The sequence below is a fragment of the Maylandia zebra genome, linkage group LG3 (genome assembly GCF_041146795.1).
Source record: "Maylandia zebra isolate NMK-2024a linkage group LG3, Mzebra_GT3a, whole genome shotgun sequence".
Lineage (NCBI taxonomy): Eukaryota > Metazoa > Chordata > Actinopteri > Cichliformes > Cichlidae > Maylandia > Maylandia zebra.
The window spans coordinates 58,883,306-58,902,194 of record NC_135169.1 but is presented as its reverse complement, the minus strand read 5'-3'; the positions used below and the strand labels follow the sequence as shown (position 1 = coordinate 58,902,194).

Sequence of the window (18,889 nt, the reverse complement as noted above, 5' to 3'; positions counted from 1 at the left end):
TTTCGAGTGGTAGATGGCTCAGTGCTCAGTCAACCAAGATTTTATGATAGTGGGCACAATGAGATAGATAAGCTGCTTGTAAACAGTACTTTTATGCTCTCTTTTTCCATTTGGATAAGAAAGAAAGAACCAGGAAACAAAGGCAAACAAATAATCTGTGCCTTTATCCCAGATTCACATTATAGGAACAGCTGCTCAATGACCACTGTAGTCTTTGCTTACAGCACTTTTATCTAGATCTATGCAAAGTGATCCACTACACCTACTTTTACAGTTAAATCATTTTATGAGCACTGATGCCATTTTAATCTGAGTTTCTACTCAAATACAATCAGTAAAGAAAAACACAGTCTGTGACGTTTGTTTTGAAGGAAAAGGTATTCCCTGCAAATGTTTATCTGTGTGAGACTATTCAGAAAACAGTCATTTTGTTTTATAGGTGAGACACTTGGCCTCTTTTTTCCTTGTTCTACGTTTGTCTTTTGTCCGATTACTCTGGAACACAAGATGGAAAACTGATATTCTCATGTTAAAAATATAGAAAAAGGATTTTATCACCCATAAATGTTAACTTCTCATGCCTCTAAGCACAAGCAGGAGCAGAAGTGCCCTCTGCAGTTTGTGTGTGGAAGTGCAAAAGCTAACAGCACCTGGTTTTCCCAGGCGGTCTCCCATCCAAGTACTGACCAGGCCCGACCCTGCTTAGGTCACGATATCGGGCAAGCAGAGCTGAAGAGGAGGATGCAGGAGGCCTGTGTGTGTTCAGCAGCCTGCTGCATTGGAGTTTGCCTGGTAACAGATGACTCAAACAGCCCACACACCCGCTGGACGTGACCGCAAACATGCCCCCCTACACCTTTTACATAGCCCGGCTGCTCGAGTTCTTTTGCTGGTTTTTCCCGCGACCCCCCACCTTCTTCAAATCCAACAAAAGTGGTATCAAACGTTTATGCTACGTTTGTGCTGTAAAAATTTTTGTTTGTGCTGCTATCATTTTAAAGATATTCAAGAAAATTTCTAGAGGTCCCCAGAGGTCAACCAGCCCCCCCCCCCCCCACATTAATTAAATCAAACAAAACTGGTGTCAATCAACTGTGCTACGCTTGTGCTGGTTTGTGCTGCTAAAATTCTCGTTTCTGCTGCTTCTGTTTTAAAGATATTAACGAAAATGTAAAGGTCAAAAGGTCTCTTCAGTATCCTTCCTGATGGCAGCAAACTGAAGACGCTGTTGAAGAGATGAGTGGAGTCACCTGTAATGAAGAGGACCTTTCGAATGAGGCAGGCACAGTAGATCTCCTGGGGAGGGAGGCAAGAGAGGACCCTGCAATCCTCTCCACTGCTCTCACTACCCGTTGTCATATTTTTCCTGCAGGACCCAGTGCAGGAGTCATACCACACAGTGATGCAGTTGGTGAGGATACTTTCAATGGTGCTCTTTAGAAGGTGCTCATAGTGGGGGTTGAATCTCTTGTCAGCAGAGTGAAGAGAATTGTTATGTGCATTATTATTCAGCCCCCTTTGGTCTGAGTGCAGTCAGTTGCCCATAGACATTGCCTGATGAGTGCTAATGACTAAATAGAGTGCACCTGTGTGTAATGTAATGTCAGTACAAATACAGCTGCTCTGTGACGGCCTCAGAGGTTGTCTCAGAGAATACTGGGAGCAGCAACACCATGAAGTCCAAAGAAACACTCTGATGGACGTGTGGACAGCAATGCTGCCTTGAACAGTACCGATGTTTCAGGGCTGGGTGACGTTGTTGGGTGGGACATCTACATCCTGACATATCAAGGTTACTTTACTTTTAGGTCAATTTGCTTTACAGAAAAATAATAGCATTTGTCATCAAGATATTTATATGACTGCACTTGCTCAGGTTTGTCCGGATTTCAAACTGTTCTAAAAGTCTTTTGATTCAAATCTGGGGCTGTGTTATTGAAAGAAGCAGAGAAATCGATGAACTGAAGTCCTTTACTCTCTACATGTTTGACAATCAGGTGAAGTAGAATCAAAAGCGCGTCCTCCACTCCTCTATTGGGCTCATGTGCAATCTGCATTGAATCAAGCTGAAGTTCAGTGTCTTCCATAATCACATTTCTGATGATTTTTTCAAAGACTGAGGTGAGGGCAGCAGGCCTGAAGTCGTTTAGAACTTTTGGACGACTAGATTTAGGACCAGGAACCACAACAGCTTCTTTCCAAAGAGAGGGCATGAACGATTTATTCAGAATAACCTAAAATATGGGACTGAGTTGTCTGTGACGGTTCTCAGTCATCCAGGTCATTGTAGACTAAGGAGCTTGCAAAGAAAAGCGTCTGGACTTCTTTGAGTTGCTTGAAGATGTTTCACCTCTCATCTGAGAAGCTTCTTCAGTTCTAAGGGTCAGTTGGTGGGGAGTCCCAGATTTAAACCCAGTGGGAGTTTCCCCCCAAAGAGGGACAAAGGACCCCCTGATGATCCTCTACCTAATCACATGAGCCAAGGTGTGAAAGCGGGTGGGGGTCCTAATCAGCCAGGGTTTCGGGTGAGCTCATTGTGAAACCTGGCCCCACCCTATCATGTGATTTCCTGAGGTCAGATGGCCCAGGATGTGAGTGGGCGTTAAGGTGTCTGGGGAGGGAACTCAAAACTGGATTATAGATTATTTATATTATATATTGATATTATTTATCTGAATATTTATTTATCATAACTCTGTTTCTACACTCACTTTATATGAGTGCTTGTTGTTTCTTGTATATTTGCTGCTATGACAACTCAGTTTCCCTCCTGGATTAATAAAGTTTCTCTGATTCTGAAATACAGTGAGCCATTATATTTGTAGTTTCTAACTAACAATATAAAGGCTCTGCAACCGATAGAGCCACAGCACGTCCCACTGGCAGCTGAAGGAGCTTTTATACAAAGGACTTTGTAATTGAAGCTTTATTTATACAGGTCGGCTCATTGAGACTCAATGTCTCATTTACAAGAGAGACCTGTTCCAGACACACATATTAAAATTACAACAATAAGAGAAAAGTTTGTGTAATGTACTCAGTCACATTAAAAACGAGAACAAGTTCCCAGAGATGGTTTCACAAAAACATGTGTACGTCTTTTGAAGTCTGCAAGTGAAATCAACGGAGAGCCTTAAATCCTTCGGTTATGTTTTCCATGAAGACGGAGCAGAAAAGGAGAACGCCTTCTTCCCAAGCTCTGCATGAACTGATGGAACAGTGGATGTAATGATGTCCTGAGACTGCAGGCTGTGACTAAACTGTTTGCCTAACATGTACTCTGATGAATAGGAGGCAGTAACCCAGAAACAGATTGATAGATAAAATGATACTAATGGACCATCCTGTGTAAGACCAATGAGGACCAGTTAACCAGAGAACACAGAGTATAGTGGTGTTCTTCTGTTGTAGAGAAAGATTAAAAATATAAGACACTGGCTCAGCTATGATATTTGCAGCCAAGTGCAAGAAGGAAGGAGAACGATTGTGAGGACGAGTTTCTGGTGTTGGGGCTATTCAAAGCCTTACAAACCTCTTCTACTGTGACAGGTGTGAAGGAAAAGGTATCAGTAAGCAGGAACTACGAGCAGAGTTGTGTGCAAGAGGTTTACCATCAGATACTGTGCTGAACAAAGAGCAAGAAGCAACAAAGTGTTTGTTAAAGCAACATTTCAGTTTTGTCTGACACAGGAGTGGAGTCGATATTTAAGTGAGGAGGAAGCTCTGAGGAGTCACAGCTGGCAGAGACACTTTATAGTTTGCCAAAACCTCCTACGGTCGTTTGGACTGTCAGTCGTTAAAGTAAAAAATAGTTACATCTTGATGATGGAGGCAGTAATCCGATTACACAGCTAATGAAAACGTAGCCAATCAGCATCAGAGCCAGACTTCCTGCCCAGGCCTGGTTTCTCTCATGTAGGAGATCGGCCGGTACTGAACCAAACCAGGCCTGTCCCGACCTTTCACCCTGACCTGGCAAAAAGGGGCGTGTCTGTCCACAAAGTAGACACAACTCTCCTGTAAATGTTCCCAAACTGACATTGTCAGCCTGTTTAATACGACCCCAGTTCAAACTGATGCGGGCTCGGAGCGTGAGAGTGTTTCTCACAGCACCAACTACGCAGTGATCACTCAGGTCGTTGGCAAAAACTGCAGATGTGGAAAACTTACGCAGCATATTAGTTAAAAAAGGTCAATAAGAGCAGATTTATCTGGGTGTTTAGGATCAAGGCGTGTGAGGCTTTAAATAATTTGAGTCAGTTTTAAAACAAGCAGCGTGCCTTAAAATCATCAGACACAGAAGAAAGCCAGTCCCAATGAAAATCATCCATCTGAAAGACGTCATTAAAATGCAGCTCAGATAAAAGTTGAACCAGAGACGGTGATGTGCTGGGGGAAGCAGGTGGAGGCTGATAGCAGCCAACAACAGTCTGATTTCCAAACAGATCAATAGTTAAGGCCAAGATTTCAAATGGCTGAGGTGCAGATGGAGAGAACAAGACTTGAGCAGCAAGACAGAGCTTCACATAAACTTCCAGACCTCCGCCTTTTCTGGGACAGTCTGAGAGCTAAATGTTAAATCCATCAGTTGCTACGTTTTTATCCAGTAAAGATTTGGAAAGTCTCAGAAACAACAACGATACCAGCACCGCTTGAACAGGCCCAGATTCCAATCATATCCATGTCAGGAAGCACACGACGTGATGCACGTGTAACCCAGACAGTTTTTAACATCTGCTGGTGTTTCACATTCAGCCAGAGGCCCAGGGTTAGGTTGGATACCAGACAATAATAAAAGCATCGTTATTAGACTCTAGAGCTCGTTTATAGCTGACACCACATGTAGAGTTTAAGTTCACACAGAGACGATGACATTTTTCTACAACCAGCAAACAATAAACAAGAAATGTAACAAGAGTTTCAGAAGAAGCTGTTTTACAGAGAAATGATTCCCTGAAGACAAAATTATTATTATCATCTTTATTTCTCCAGGTGAAAATTTAATTGAGATTAAAAATGTTGTTTTCAAGAGAGACCTGGCATCATGGCAGCAAGAGTCAGAAATACATCATAATTCAAACAAATACAAAATAGGAAAAACATCCTACATAAACTTCATAAAGTTTCATTAACAGACTTTGAACAATGGACTTCAAACTTCCCCCCAAAACAACAGAAACACATTTGAAGATAATGAATGACATTTATCCCTCTAAAGAAGGACTTAGACTACGATTTAATATGAATGAGAACATGTTCATAAATGGATGCAACCAAAGATTTCATCAATCCCTGATTTAGAGACAACAGAACGTTTGGTTTGATTTCACAAGATAAGAATGATGACTGAGTTGGAAGATTGTTTTATGTTTAGTCAAATCTTTCATACATAACGTCGGATTACAAAATCATCCCCTAAGTTTGTTGTTTTATTCAAGGAATTGAAATTATAGAGAAAATCTGTGAAATGACTTAAAGAAAACAAACCACAAAAACTCTATGATGCTCTAAACCCCCTGGTTTAGGTCGGACACCTTTCTGATGATGAGTGCATCTAACATTTCCTCAGAAGTCAATGTGCCATATGATTGCATTAGCAATAAATCACACACTATATAGAACCACTTCATAGGATTATATTTGTGCGCAGATGTTTGCAGCTATCAGCGAATATTTATCAGCTATTTTGAAACAAAGAAAGACTTTTTATCCATAACAGCAAATGAACTGTACAACAGAAAATACAAATGCTATTTATGGTCTCCTCACAACAATGATAAGAAAAATAAACTGGGCCAATATGTCATGTTTCTTAATACAGAGACACACATGTTAATGTGATCTCTGGTCTCCTCTGAGTGGGAGTTATTATAACTGACTGTAAAAAGTCAGCACAAGGAAAATAAACTCCACCTAAACTTGGTTTATATCTGACCCAGACAGACTGCAGGTCATAACTTCTTACCTGAAGTTCAGTTCACCTGACACTCGGACCGGCAGCCGCCTCGGGTCTCTGCTCCTCCTGCCTCCCCTTTCCCTCATCCACCTGCTGCCTCTGTGGAAGCTCCGCCATAGCCACCACCAAACAACTGACTTATTTTTACACATCGACCAGCATCCGGCCAATCCGCCATCTTTCATTGTTTATACCGTTACAAAAAAATAAAAAAACATCATCGGCCCATTAAAAACGAAAAATCACCATCAGTATGCCCGATGGCCAGTCCAGCTATGGTCGTGCCATCAGTTAACCCTTCACGTGGCAGCTGTGACACGCGTGCCCAGGGTTGCCGACCCCTGCTCTAAAGCATCTGATTTGGATTCCTGAGATCAAATATATTTTCCTTTGTGTTTGTTTTCTTCCCATTTGTGGCTTTAATGTAGTGTTACATCCTGTTTGTTTGCTTCCATCTGTATACATGTCCAGATTCACTGTTATGTTTCTATTCTTACATTGCTGTGTGATCACTGTTCCCTCTGCTGACTGATGTGACCTTTTGTATCTCACACTGATACTTGTCATATTTGTATCTGCGCCTAAAAGATAAAAAGTTTTCCATGCTAAAACACAGCTCCACCTCCTGCAGTTCTCCCTCTGAACCACTAGATGTCTCTGTTATCTAAATGAAGACGTGCAGCACAGCAACCACAGCAGCGCTCAGATCACACGTGTCCTGTTATTATGTATAAAAGCATGAAACAGGTGAGACAGGTGGGATCAATATTAATGTTGTGGAAATATATGAAAAAGCAACAGAAGAGTGAAAACATTTCCTGTTTCTAGAAAGATCTTTCAGCTCACAGCTGCTCACAGACTGTATTTACAAGTGACAAACTGCAACTCTACAGTACATCTACAGTATATATCAAATATATTCTGTATTCAAATCTATTGAGTGATGTTTGAAAGTCTTTCCAGGTGAGTTTGATCCAGGAGGGTCTGAAGCCAGAGTCAGACAGAGACTGTGCAGAGACTGTAGAAGGACAGAGCAGCAGCAGAGCAGTCCAGATACACTGATGATCCTCTGTCAGATCCAGAGGGACACACAGGGATGATGCTGGACTCTACATTGTGTCTGACAGTGGAGCTGTTCTCAGAGCAGTTCACTCTGCAGCACTGACAGTCATCTGCACTTCTTCTCATTCCTCTGTCAGTCACTGCTGGATGAAGCTCTCCTCTCCACCTCCCAGTAACATGGCCCAGTCAGAGCGTCTCTAAACACAAGCTGCTGCTGCTTCAACCTCTCTGGATCATCAGGACACAGCTCCTCCTCTCTCAGCACACACACCGTCCTGTTTACCATCATCAGCTCCACCTGCAGAGAGAAGAAGGAAGAGCAGAGGAGATAAACGAGTGTTTCCAGAGACTCTTCATCAGCTGTCAGTCAGTGATGCAGCACATCCAGTATAAAGAGCAGCAGGGACTTCAGTGCTGGGACTGTACTAGGACTCATTGTTGCTTCACTTTTTCTAATCTTTGGATTTTTATTGAAGTTGATGAAAATGTTTTTCCCTCCTAGTTTGAGTTTGGACTTTCATTCATTAGAAGAACCTTGGTGTGTCCACTCTGAGCTCTGTAGGAACCCCAACAACAAGCCCAACAATCCAGATGGACGGTTCCAGCTGTTAACTGGAGGAATTCCATCCAAACATCTGCTCTCACTAAATTCTTCCTCACCTACAGACTGTGTTCTTCACTGCTTTAAACTTGGAAACGAATGCAGTCATTGGTCTGCGTGCTGCTTTGTTCAGAGAGCTGATTGGCTGTTGACAGTGTTTGATCAGAGCGTGTCAGCCGTTACTATGGTGACCATAAAGGTCAGAAACAGGAAGTGTTTGTGTCCAATCCTGAAGCCTGTCACCGTTCTCCTCTCACAGCTTCACTGAGAAGCTGCAGCTTTACAGGAAACACTGGATCTTTGTTTCATACTGACTGTGTTTAGTACAATACTGCTGACAGCACCACCCACTCACTCCATCACTCTACTGACCCCAGAGTCTCCAGTCTGTAGTCTGGACTCTGCTGAAGATCAGACAGCTGCTTCACATCTGGATCCTTCAGGTTGTTTCCGTACAGGTGCAGCTGTCTCAGATGGGAGGGGTTGGACTTCAGCGCTGCTGCCAGATAATCACAGCTGATCTTTGACAAACCACAGTCCATCAATCTGTATAAAGAATGAAAGATGTAAGTTTATTAGACAAAGTGTGAGCTTGAAATCATTCAGTGTTTCATCATCTGTTCAGAGCTGAAGAAGGTTCAGAATGTAGAAGTTTAGAAAATGGAAACTCCAAACAGCTGAAGCCAACAGGAAGCAGCTTCAAACAGGAAACTGTGCAGAGTTTCAGACTATATGTCCTGATGCAGCCAGTTGGATTTTGGAGATTTGAATCTCTGTTCTGTGACTAAGTCCTTGAATCATTTCTTCCAGTTGGTCCAACAAGACAGACTAAGTGTTGGACATGTGTTGTGGCTCCATTAGGGGAGCTTCTAAATGTGATGTGATGGCCCCTCTGGGTCTGTCAGGTCACAGGACTGAAGAGAGCTCAAACTGGGCACACAGTTGTTCCAGTCTGGACCAAAGACTCTATACTGGGACTGAGGGACTGCTTTGACTGCACCCACTGGGACTTTTTAAAGGCTCGTGTTCTCACTTAGATCATCGATTTCTACTTGCATTTCTTTCTGGGAAAAATGGGGATTACTTTGGAAACAGGAAGTATTTTCCCCAATAAGCAGCCCTGGATTAGTAAATCACTCCAACATGTTCTCAGGCAGAAGAAGCTGTCTTGTTATGAGGGAGAGAAGAAAAAGATTGAGGCACAGAAACTTGTTGAAAGAGAGATAAAGCAGCTAAAATCAGGTGTAAAAGTAAAGCAGAGGATGAGCTGAATAAAGGACACTCAAGGCTGGCTTGGAAAGGAATGAAGTCCATGGTGGGGATGCAGAACAAGGAGCAAAGATGAATGTGATGCTGAATCAGCAGAAGACTTGGACTCATTGGATTCCAGCTTTGATATCATTGATTTCAATGAAGAGCTTTGTGATTGTAGCAAAGGGCTGGTAGCTCTGAGAGTCCCACTGATGAGGTGTTTGTGTGGAAATCTCTTAGTGGGACCAAAGAGAGAAAAAGTCCTGGTCCTGATGCTGTGGGAGGGAAATGATTGAAGTGTGCTGTGAGGAACTGACTGGGAGATTTTCACACATTTTCCAGTCCTCCTTGGAACAACAGGAAGTTCCCAGCATATGGAAACAAAGGTCAAGTGTCCTATGGCACTCAGTGATGATGGTGCTGTGGCCCCACCACCTCCACCTCTTTGTAAAGGAACTAACTGTAATCTGAAGCTTCAAATGGGACTAAGACTTCCTCCACTAGGTGGCAGTGTCTGATGAGAAAGTGTTAGTGGAGCTGGCCTGGAGTCAGAAACAGGAAGATGCAGGATTTGGGCTGAAATGGGGAAAAGTGGTTCGCACTAGTGCCTTAAAGCAAGAAGGTTGTAGGTTGAAGCTTGTTGGCCTTTCTGTGGAGGTTGGATGTTCTCCCACAGTCCAATGAAATGCTGCTTAGGTTCATTGGTGCTTCTAAATTGGCTGTAGGTGTGGATGTGAGAGAGTGCTTCTCTGTCTCTCTCTGTTGGCCCTGTGATGGACTGCTCACCTGTGCAGGTGGACCACGCCTCTTGCCCTATGACAGCTAGGGCACAGGCTGCAGCCCTGTGAGCCTAAGCTGAATAAACAGTTAGCAAAAATGATCCATAGATGGCCTGAAATCCCCCAGTTAGCAGTTTGGTAGATAGCTATGACATGCTAATCCCATCCAGCAGCTGTATTCTACCTGTAAGCTGATCCCTGCTGAGCCAAAGCACTTTTTCATATACAAATTACAACCTTTAATAGAAACCTATTGGTCAGCATCTTATTAGCCTGCTGTTAGCTTCATTCCACAGAAAACTGAGAGAAACTAACAGAGTTGATAAAGAATAAAGAGAAATGTGCTGATTTAAAGCCTTTGAAGTGCTTCAGATGATCTCTGTCCACTTCTGTCCACTCATTCATTCATGTAAGCTTTCTAATGCAGCTTTGATCTTCACAGTCTGCTTCATGAAACTCATTCTAACCCTGAATGTCAGAGTGTTCCTCCTTCTCTTTCCCATCATTCATGCTGGCAGTGGAGGAGATTTGGATGTTGGACTGTGTTTTGGATGATGTGTGTATGTTTGTGTTGGACTGCTGTCTGTAAAGCAAACGCACATTTTGCTTTGGATTTCAGTGTCAGACAGACTTTAAGGTGGAATGAAGAGTTGGAGAGTTTCACAGTGAATTATCCAGTGGAGGATTTTTCTTCTTCTTTGAAGGTTTGAAATGTGAACATTGTTCTGCTGCAGTCAATGGACTAAACCAGAGAAGAAGAAAACAGACTTTACCATGAAGATCCTCAGTGTGGATCAGTATAATATCAGCCTGATGTCTGCAGTTTAGTGTCAGCACAACTTTCACATCATATTCATCTCAGCACAACTAAAACATGCTGACTGACCTCAGAGTTTCAAGTCCACATCCTGGACTCTCCAGGAAACCACACAGATGCTTCACTCCTGAATCCTGCAGCTTGTTGTTGAAGCTCAGGTCCAGCTCTCTCAGATGGGAGGGGTTGGACTTCAGTGCTGCTGCCAGATAATCACAGCTGATCTCTGACAAACCACAGTCCCTCAATCTGTATAAAGAATGAAAGATGTAAGTTTATTAGACAAAGTGTGAGCTTGAAATCATTCAGTGTTTCATCATCTGTTCAGAGCTGAAGAAGGTTCAGAATGTAGAAGTTTAGAAAATGGAAACTCCAAACAGCTGAAGCCAACAGGAAGCAGCTTCAAACAAACACAACAAGAGAAAAAACTCTGAATATTTCACATTAAAGTCGTACATTTCTCATAAAAACAGGACAAAGACTTGAAAAAGTCGTGTTTTTCCTTCCAGGAACCACAAGGCTTCACTTTTAAAGGTGAAGTGTGAAAGAAATGGACATATTTGAAGTCCAACACCTTTTTCCAGTCACATTATTAAAGCAGACAAACTACAAGCTCATTTTCATTCCAACAAGTCATCTTCTGACCTGGACTAACAACACTGGTCTCTATGTGCAGCTGGCTGTGAGACCAGTGCTCAGGGAGCGTCTACAAAGTGCAACACTGAAAGAACATCACACACTAGCTGTGTCCCAAAACGTCGGCTGCATCCTTCGGAGGACCCGGTATTCGCGGTCTACGTGGGCCGGGTCCTTCAAAGACCGAAAAGGCTGGAAGTGCGAGGCTGTGAAATGGGACGGTCTAGCCTTCAGATTTGCGTCACCGCTGTGTCGGTGGAGTTTAATAAACTCGGCCGTCTGCTCCTTGCTATCTAAAATATAACAGGACACTGGCGTAAACTCTCGACCGTCTCACACTTCTGTTTAATCAGTTTCCTGTTTAACGTTTATTCAGCTGTGTGAAAATCCCGGAGGAACTTTGATCTCAGCCAAACCGATTTACTCCGGAACAAATAAAACACAGAAAAAAGGCAAACAATTACATTTTTAAGTTATCCGAGTGACTTATATATCATGTTTAACCTGAGTAGCGAAAGAGCGGGGTCTGAAAACGATGAAGCCGGGCGTCCGCTGCTCTCGCCGGCTGGAGTGACCATTGAACCCCCCGGCTTGCTAGCGAGCGGGTGGGTAACAGACGTCCCCGAAAACGTCGGCACACTTTTGCAAATATGCGATGTCTTGATAAACCAAGCAGATATTTGAAGTTTACACAGCTACTTTCTCGCCTGAAAATATGTTAAAAGTTTATTTTGTGACCCAGAAAGATTAATAAGAGTAATTTGAAAACTTAGTAGCTGCCGCCATTGTTGGCAGCTGAAATTTGGCTGGGCCGCGCTATGAATTCTGGGATATGGTGGGCCACGAAGGACACACCCGACGAATCCTTCAAATTCGGGGAAATGAAGGACGCATTTGTCGGGCACATTTGAAGGAGTCGACAAATACGGACAGCCTTCATCGCCTGGCTGTGACGTAATCGGCCTTCAAATGCAGCCTCTGGAGGATGCAGCCGACGTTTTGGGACACAGCTACTAATTTGCTTCCATCATCCAACCTGAAGAGGAAACAGAGACGCCACCCCTTCAAAGTAAAAGCTGCTCCTTTTGGACACAGTATCAAAGAAAGTCTACAGTATAACATAGAAAAGACAGAACAAAGTTTTGGTTGTTTTTAAATTGTGCAGAAATGAAACTACACTAAGCTCAATTATGTGACAGACATTTCATCCCATGTCAGTTTGGCCTCATCCTGGGCCGGATTATCCAGCACACACTCTGACCACAGGTCCATGTTGAGCAGGATGAGCTGCTGGCTAATCTGGAGGCTGTAGCAGCAGCTCACAGTCACAGTGGGTTTCCACTCATGAAAAAGCTCTGGCTGCTTCATTTCTCATCTCATATCAGAGACTTTAATGCTTCACTGAAGCTGTACTGTGATGCTTCCATATCCCAGTGAGGCCTCCATAATGATTTCAGCTGTTCTGTACACACACTGTGTGCCCTGTATGGCTCAAAGTCTCTGCAGCCTGTTTTTATCTGCTATCATCAGATCTTCATCATCCTCATTCACATCCCTCACACACTCTACAGCCTCATCAGCACTGACTTCATCTTCACTGACTGATGGAGCACAACATGAACCTGTGGAGGCTGAAACACTGTCCTGTCAAACATCTCCCCGTCACCACTCCACTTCTGTCAGCCTTTAAATGAACCCTGCTCAAGTCTGTCACTTCTGTTTGGAGCCAAAAGGAAAAACTGTTGTTCAGTCGTTTGGAAAGACAACATTTCTGAAAGCACTCAAACTTCTTCACATTTGTCTTCAGACACATCCTGAACATTTAGGAACTAAAGAAAGTTTCAAACATCAATCAAAGACCTGAAATATAGAAAAACAACTACAACAGCCGCAGTCAGTGAACTCACCTCAGAGTCTCCAGTCGACAGTTTGGACTCTCCAGTCCAGCACACAGAAGCTTCACACCTGAATCCTGCAGCTTGTTCCAAGTCATGTCCAGCTGTGTCAAATGGGAGGGGTTGGACTTCAGAGCTGAGGCCACAACTTCACAGTGAGACTCTGAGAGTAGACAGTGAGTCAGTCTGTGATGATAGAAAATATAAAATGTGTTATTATAAAAGCAGAAAATCTGCATTATAAACACAGACTGAATGTATATGAAGACAAAACAGAGTGAGGTCATAATCTGATGAATCTGCTCTTCACATCTGTGCTTCAGCTCCTCTTACTGTGTTTGACATGACACAACGATTGAGTCTCTCTCAGACCTGCAGACTTTTAATGAGAATCTTTGTTTGGCTTTAATCTGCAGATGAAGGAGGAAGATGGTGTCACATTTAGGCTTCCATAATGTCCACAGTCTGTCACTGAGATCTGATCCAGAGTCAGAGTGAAGACACACATTTGGACTGTTTCCTGTTTTGACTCCAGAACATTTTGAATGAGTTCAGCTCAGTGAAGAGTTCCAGCTGGAAAGATGATCTCTGTTTGCTACCTGCTGTCAGGTACGACTGTTCACGTCCACACGCAGGAAAAACCTGCTGACTGTTACCAAACGGAGCAGAAATCTCATCACTGGACAATAATGATGAATGAACTCAGAGCTGCTGATATCAGATCTGATTTCAGGGGAACTAAACACAGAAATGATTGGCTCATTTTAGCTTTCTGACCCATTATCTGCTGCTGTGTCGCTAGTTGGCAGAAAATGATTTGTATTCCTGTTCAGGGCTTCAGTGTTTATGAGTCCAGATCCAGGTGACAGCAAGTCAAAATGATGTTACCTGTCTGTGTCCAGCAGCAGCCTGTATTCACTTTGAATATTGTTATAACCTGACATGGATCAGTTTGTCTTTGATTGGTTTGTAAATGTCACTGTTTCCATTGGACCTGAGTGACGTACAAAGACAGAGAGGGAGAGAAAGGAGAGAGAGGATGGAGACAGCAAAGAGAGAGCAAACACAAACAGGTGAGAGTGGACAGGTGACCAAGGTCAGCAACCAATCAGAGAGCTTCTGTTTGACCCACAGTCACTGATGATGACTGCACATAACCAAGCAGTGTGTTACTCTGATATCAAATATGGATCCTGCTCTTATAATAATGATCATCAGATGATATTATTGTGTTATTTTGTAGCTGAATACGATGTTTGTGTGATTATCAGTGAAAGAAGCAGTGAGGAGGATGGAGAGAGAGAGAGGACAGAGGGTGAAGTTAGAAACACTAAAAGGATTTTTCATGGATTTCATGGATGATTTGAGTGATTTCCAGCAGGACACTTAAACATGTCAGTGGACGTCCTAAAGAACATATTCACTGATATGAAACGTGTCATTGAACAGGATTAATATCAGTGGAAACATGGTGGAAACAGCTGTGACTGCATGGATGTGACACACTTCAAATCTGTTCTCCACTCTTGGATTTGGGATCCATGGAGCTGCTGCTGAGTCTGTACAATAAAGGAATGGTGTGGAAGGTTGCAGCGTACGGACACAAACACTTTGTGGTTACAATCTGATTTTATTTTCAACATTAAACTACTAACCTACACTGATCAATGATGTTAATGATCACATCTGGACTCACCCAGCCTTTCTGCAGTTCCTCACAGCTGGAATCAGTCTCTGTCGTCCCCGCTCTGATGTGTTGTACTTCTGCAGGTCCAACTCATCCAGAACCTCCTCTGACATCTGCAGCATGAAGGCCAGAGCTGAGCACTGGATCTCAGAGAGTTTCTTCTCTGATCTGTTCTCTGACTTCAGGAACTCTTGGATCTCCTGATGTACTGAGAGGTGGTTCATCTCCATCAGACAGTGGAAGATGTTGATGCTTCTGTCAGGAGAGATTTTATCACTGTTCATCTCCTTCAGGTTGTTGATGACTCTCTGGATGGTTCCTGGACTGATCTCTGTCTGACCCAGCAGACCTACTAAGAGTCTCTGGTTGGACTCCAGACAGAGGCCATGAAGGAAGCGAACAAACAGGTCCAGGTGGCCATTTTTACTCTGGAGGGATTTATACATGGCTCTGCTCAGGAAATCATCCAGAGAGGACTCGTTGTATTTTTTTCCCAAAAAGTTCTTCAGCACCTCTGTCTTCCTGTTGGTGTGACAGTGGAACTTGTAGACAGCAGCCAGAAACTCCTGAATGCTCAGATGAACAAAGCAGTAGACTGGTTTCTGGAAGATCACACACTCTCTTTTGAAGATCTCTGTACAAACTCCTGAGTACACCGAGGCCTCTGTCACATCCAGACCACACTGCTCCAGGTCTTCTTGGTAGAACATGATGTTTCCTTTCTCCAGATGTTCAAACGCCAGCCTCCCCAGCTTCAGAAGAACTTCCCTGTCAGCCTCCGTCAGCTCCTGTGGACTCGTCTCACGTCCCTCGTGGTACTTGTTCTTCTTCCTCTTTGTCTGAACCAGCAGGAAGTGTGAGTACATGTCAGTCAGGGTCTTGGGCAGCTCTCCTCTCTGCTCTGTAGTCAACATGTGCTCCAGAACTGTAGCAGTGATCCAGCAGAAGACTGGGATACTACACATGATGTGGAGGCTCCTGGATGTCTTCATGTGGGAGATGATTCTGCTGGACAGCTCTTCATCACTGAATCTCCTCCTGAAGTACTCCTCCTTCTGGGCGTCAGTGAAGCCTCGTACTTCTGTTAGCCTGTCAACACATGTAGGAGGGATCTGATTGGCTGCTGCGGGTCGGGAAGTTATCCAGACGAGAGCCGAGGGAAGCAGATTCCCCTGGATGAGGTTTGTCAGCAGCTGGCTGACTGATGACTTCTGTGTGACATCAGACAGCAGCTTCCTGTTGGTGAAATCCAATGAAAGTCTGCTTTCATCCAGGCCATCAAAGATGAACAAAAGCTGAGAGACAGCCAGCTTCTCTGCTGTGACCTTCTGTAATGTTGGATGGAAAACATGGAGCAGCTCCAGAAGACTGTACTGCTCATCTCTGATCAGGTTCAGCTCCCTGAATGAAAGCAGAACCACCACACTGACATGTTGGTTCTCCAAGCCCTCTGCCCAGTCCAGGGTGAACTTCTGCACTGAGAAGGTTTTTCCAACACCAGCCACGCCGTTGGTCAGAACCACTCTGATGGGTCTCTGTTGGTCAGGTAAGGCTTTAAAGATGTCCTGGCACCTGATTGGAGCGTCATGGAGGGCGTCCATCTTGGAAGCTGTCTCCAGCTGCCTCACCTCATGTTGGGTATGAACCTCTTCACTCTGTCCCTCTGTGATGTAGAGCTCAGTGTAGATGGTGTTGAGGAGGGTTCTACTTCCTGTTTCATCACTTCCTTCAGTCACACGTTCACATCTCCTCCTCAGACTGATCTTATGTTCATCTAAAACCTCCTGCAGACCAACATCTGCTGAAAGAAAGAAAAACAATGAGACTAAAGAGAAAGAAAACTCTTCAATGTCTGAACAACACAAGAAGTCCAGTTTTCAGAAATGAGTCCATCAGCAGACAGATGTTCAGTCTTACTTTGTACACAGCTGCTCTGACTGGCTGTCTGCAGTCCAGCTCTGCTTCTGGATCTTTCTCCACACTGTGCAGAAGCTCTGATGGTGACACAGAAAAGTCACAGTGGAGATACTTCTGTGCACCTTTGATTAGACTCATTATAAAAAGGAAACAAAGTTTGAACACAGTCATGTTTCCAGTTCACTGACTTACATTTATTCCATGGACACTCACTCTAACCTGAAGCACAGCTACAACCCAACACTGTTGAGGCCTCATCTCCTCCTTTCCTGACTGTAGAGGTTAAATATGCAACAACCAACAAATAAAAGAATTTGGTTCATTTCAAAGAAATTCACACGGTGACCAAGTAAAGTAACCGTAGTAAAGGAGACAACATCCCGTTGATGGTGGGATTATTTGAAAGATTTGCTTTAGTCACGTCACCAAATGCAGTTGAACCACCCGTGGATCCATGTTTGACCATTCTACCACTCTGAGCTCTGCTTTTGAATCATTTTATTATTATCATCATTCATTTATTCATTCTTTGGAGGGGGGCTATTTCCTAATGCCGCCCTAATAAGCTGATGTTCAAGGGGAAATATAACAGAAACTCTTTCAGTGTTATTCATTAATAAATTAACAGATAAACTGTGAAGAAGAAACAAACTGAGATTTAAAGGAGAGAGTGAGAAACTTGATCATCCATCCTCATAATACATGTTCATCAGTATCTGCTGTGACCATACTGCAGTAATAACTACAAGTCTACATTTCTGTGACTGTTGATCAATCACAGCAGGAATCTGAGCTCATCTCTGCACACAGAGCAGCTTCAGCTCTGGGATAAACTGCTCGCTTCACGTCCTTCTCAGCTCACAGACACTCATCCTGATATTTTCCTTTAACATTTGATGGTATAATTCATCTGAGTTTACACTTTATCTGCATAAATACAGAAAAACAGACCCAAACACCAGAAACCATCAGTTTCACGTTCAACGGGAAGTGGCTCAAACGTCACAGTTTCATAACGTCACCCTGAACTCCACTCACGGAGTTTCTGTCGCCATTGTAGTTTTTAAAGTCCCGTGATAAAGGCGGGTCTTTCTGTGAATCCGCACGCTCATTGGCTAATAGCTCGAGATTGACACATCGTTATCCAATGAGCGTGCGGGAACTTCCGACATAAAGTTGTTTCCTTTGAAAAACCAAAGTCTGATTATTTTTGCCTCCACTGACGGAGCCTGTTGTTCCCGCCACAGAGACACAGTAATGTCAGAGCGGTGTTAACACTCACCCTGCCTCAGCACAGCTCTCACTCTCCTCCTGCTCTCTCACACTAAACGGAGGCTCAGCTAAACTCACTTCCTCTCTACTTACAGGAAACCAGCGCTCAGAGGAGCCGACCGGCCTCACATTTCACCCACAGACACGAACAGCGTGGAATTATTTTATGTCATAAGAAGAAACATATTCATGTAAACACTCACCTGCCTCAGCTCCACCTTCCTCCTCCTGCTTTCACTTTCACTGCTGCTCCCTAAACACAGAGGATGCTGGGACTTGTAGTTGTTTCCTTCCGGTGCGGTCTTCCTCTTTGTTTGTTTGTGTTTGTGTTCAAGTTATTTTGATCATGTAAACATCAACAGAACACGTGAAGCCACACAGAGTTTGTATGTCGAGGTGGGTAGGAGGGTTTGAGGGTTTGGGGAGGGGTCAGAGGGAAGAGGTCTCTCAGTCTTGACAATCCACATTGATGGCATTGCATCTTTCAACGTGTTTGTGGGTCGATTTGGATGCTCCAGGTGTGAGAGCAGCCACTCAGCCTCTGCTGCAGATGTGTGTCACAAGTTCATCTAGTAGTGAGACGGTGGCGCAAGATGGCGAGTTGAGCAGTCGCACGAATTAGGAGCTCGTTGAACTTGTCCCAGAATTTACTTTGTGTTCGTTATTGTTTCCACTCGAAAGTAGTAAAATGACTGCCCCAAGTATAGTTAAACCTGCTAAATTCAAACTCGACCTCAAAAAACAAGAAACAACATCGCCATGTGATGGAAAGGAAGACAGCAGAGAAGGAACGGATCATGACTACGTAGAAAAAACCTTGAAAAAAGAGTGGACGAGCAGCTAGCTGACCTGAGTGTGCAATGCAAGCAAGCTAGTACGATGCTAGCCAGCCTAGCCAAAGCGGTTCAGTTCAACTCGGAGGAGGTGAAAGAATGTAAACAAAAGGTTAAAGAGTTGGAGAGACGAAACGAGCAGTTGACCAAAGATAACTACGATCTCAAGGAGAGAGTGTGAGAGCA

General features: G+C 43.7%; 1 protein-coding gene across 2 annotated transcripts in view; it reads right to left on the bottom strand.

The window, feature by feature from the left end:
• The window catches only part of LOC143416842 (protein NLRC3-like), a 129,664-nt gene that overhangs the window by 57,011 nt on the left and 53,764 nt on the right, over window positions 1-18,889 (bottom strand). For both annotated transcript variants that reach the window (XM_076882487.1, XM_076882488.1), the window contains 2 exons: window positions 13,007-13,180; window positions 7,992-8,165 (listed from right to left, as the gene is read on the bottom strand). In XM_076882487.1, coding sequence (XP_076738602.1) covers window positions 7,992-8,165; window positions 13,007-13,180 — 348 coding nt within the window. The remainder of the gene's footprint in view (window positions 1-7,991; window positions 8,166-13,006; window positions 13,181-18,889) is intronic.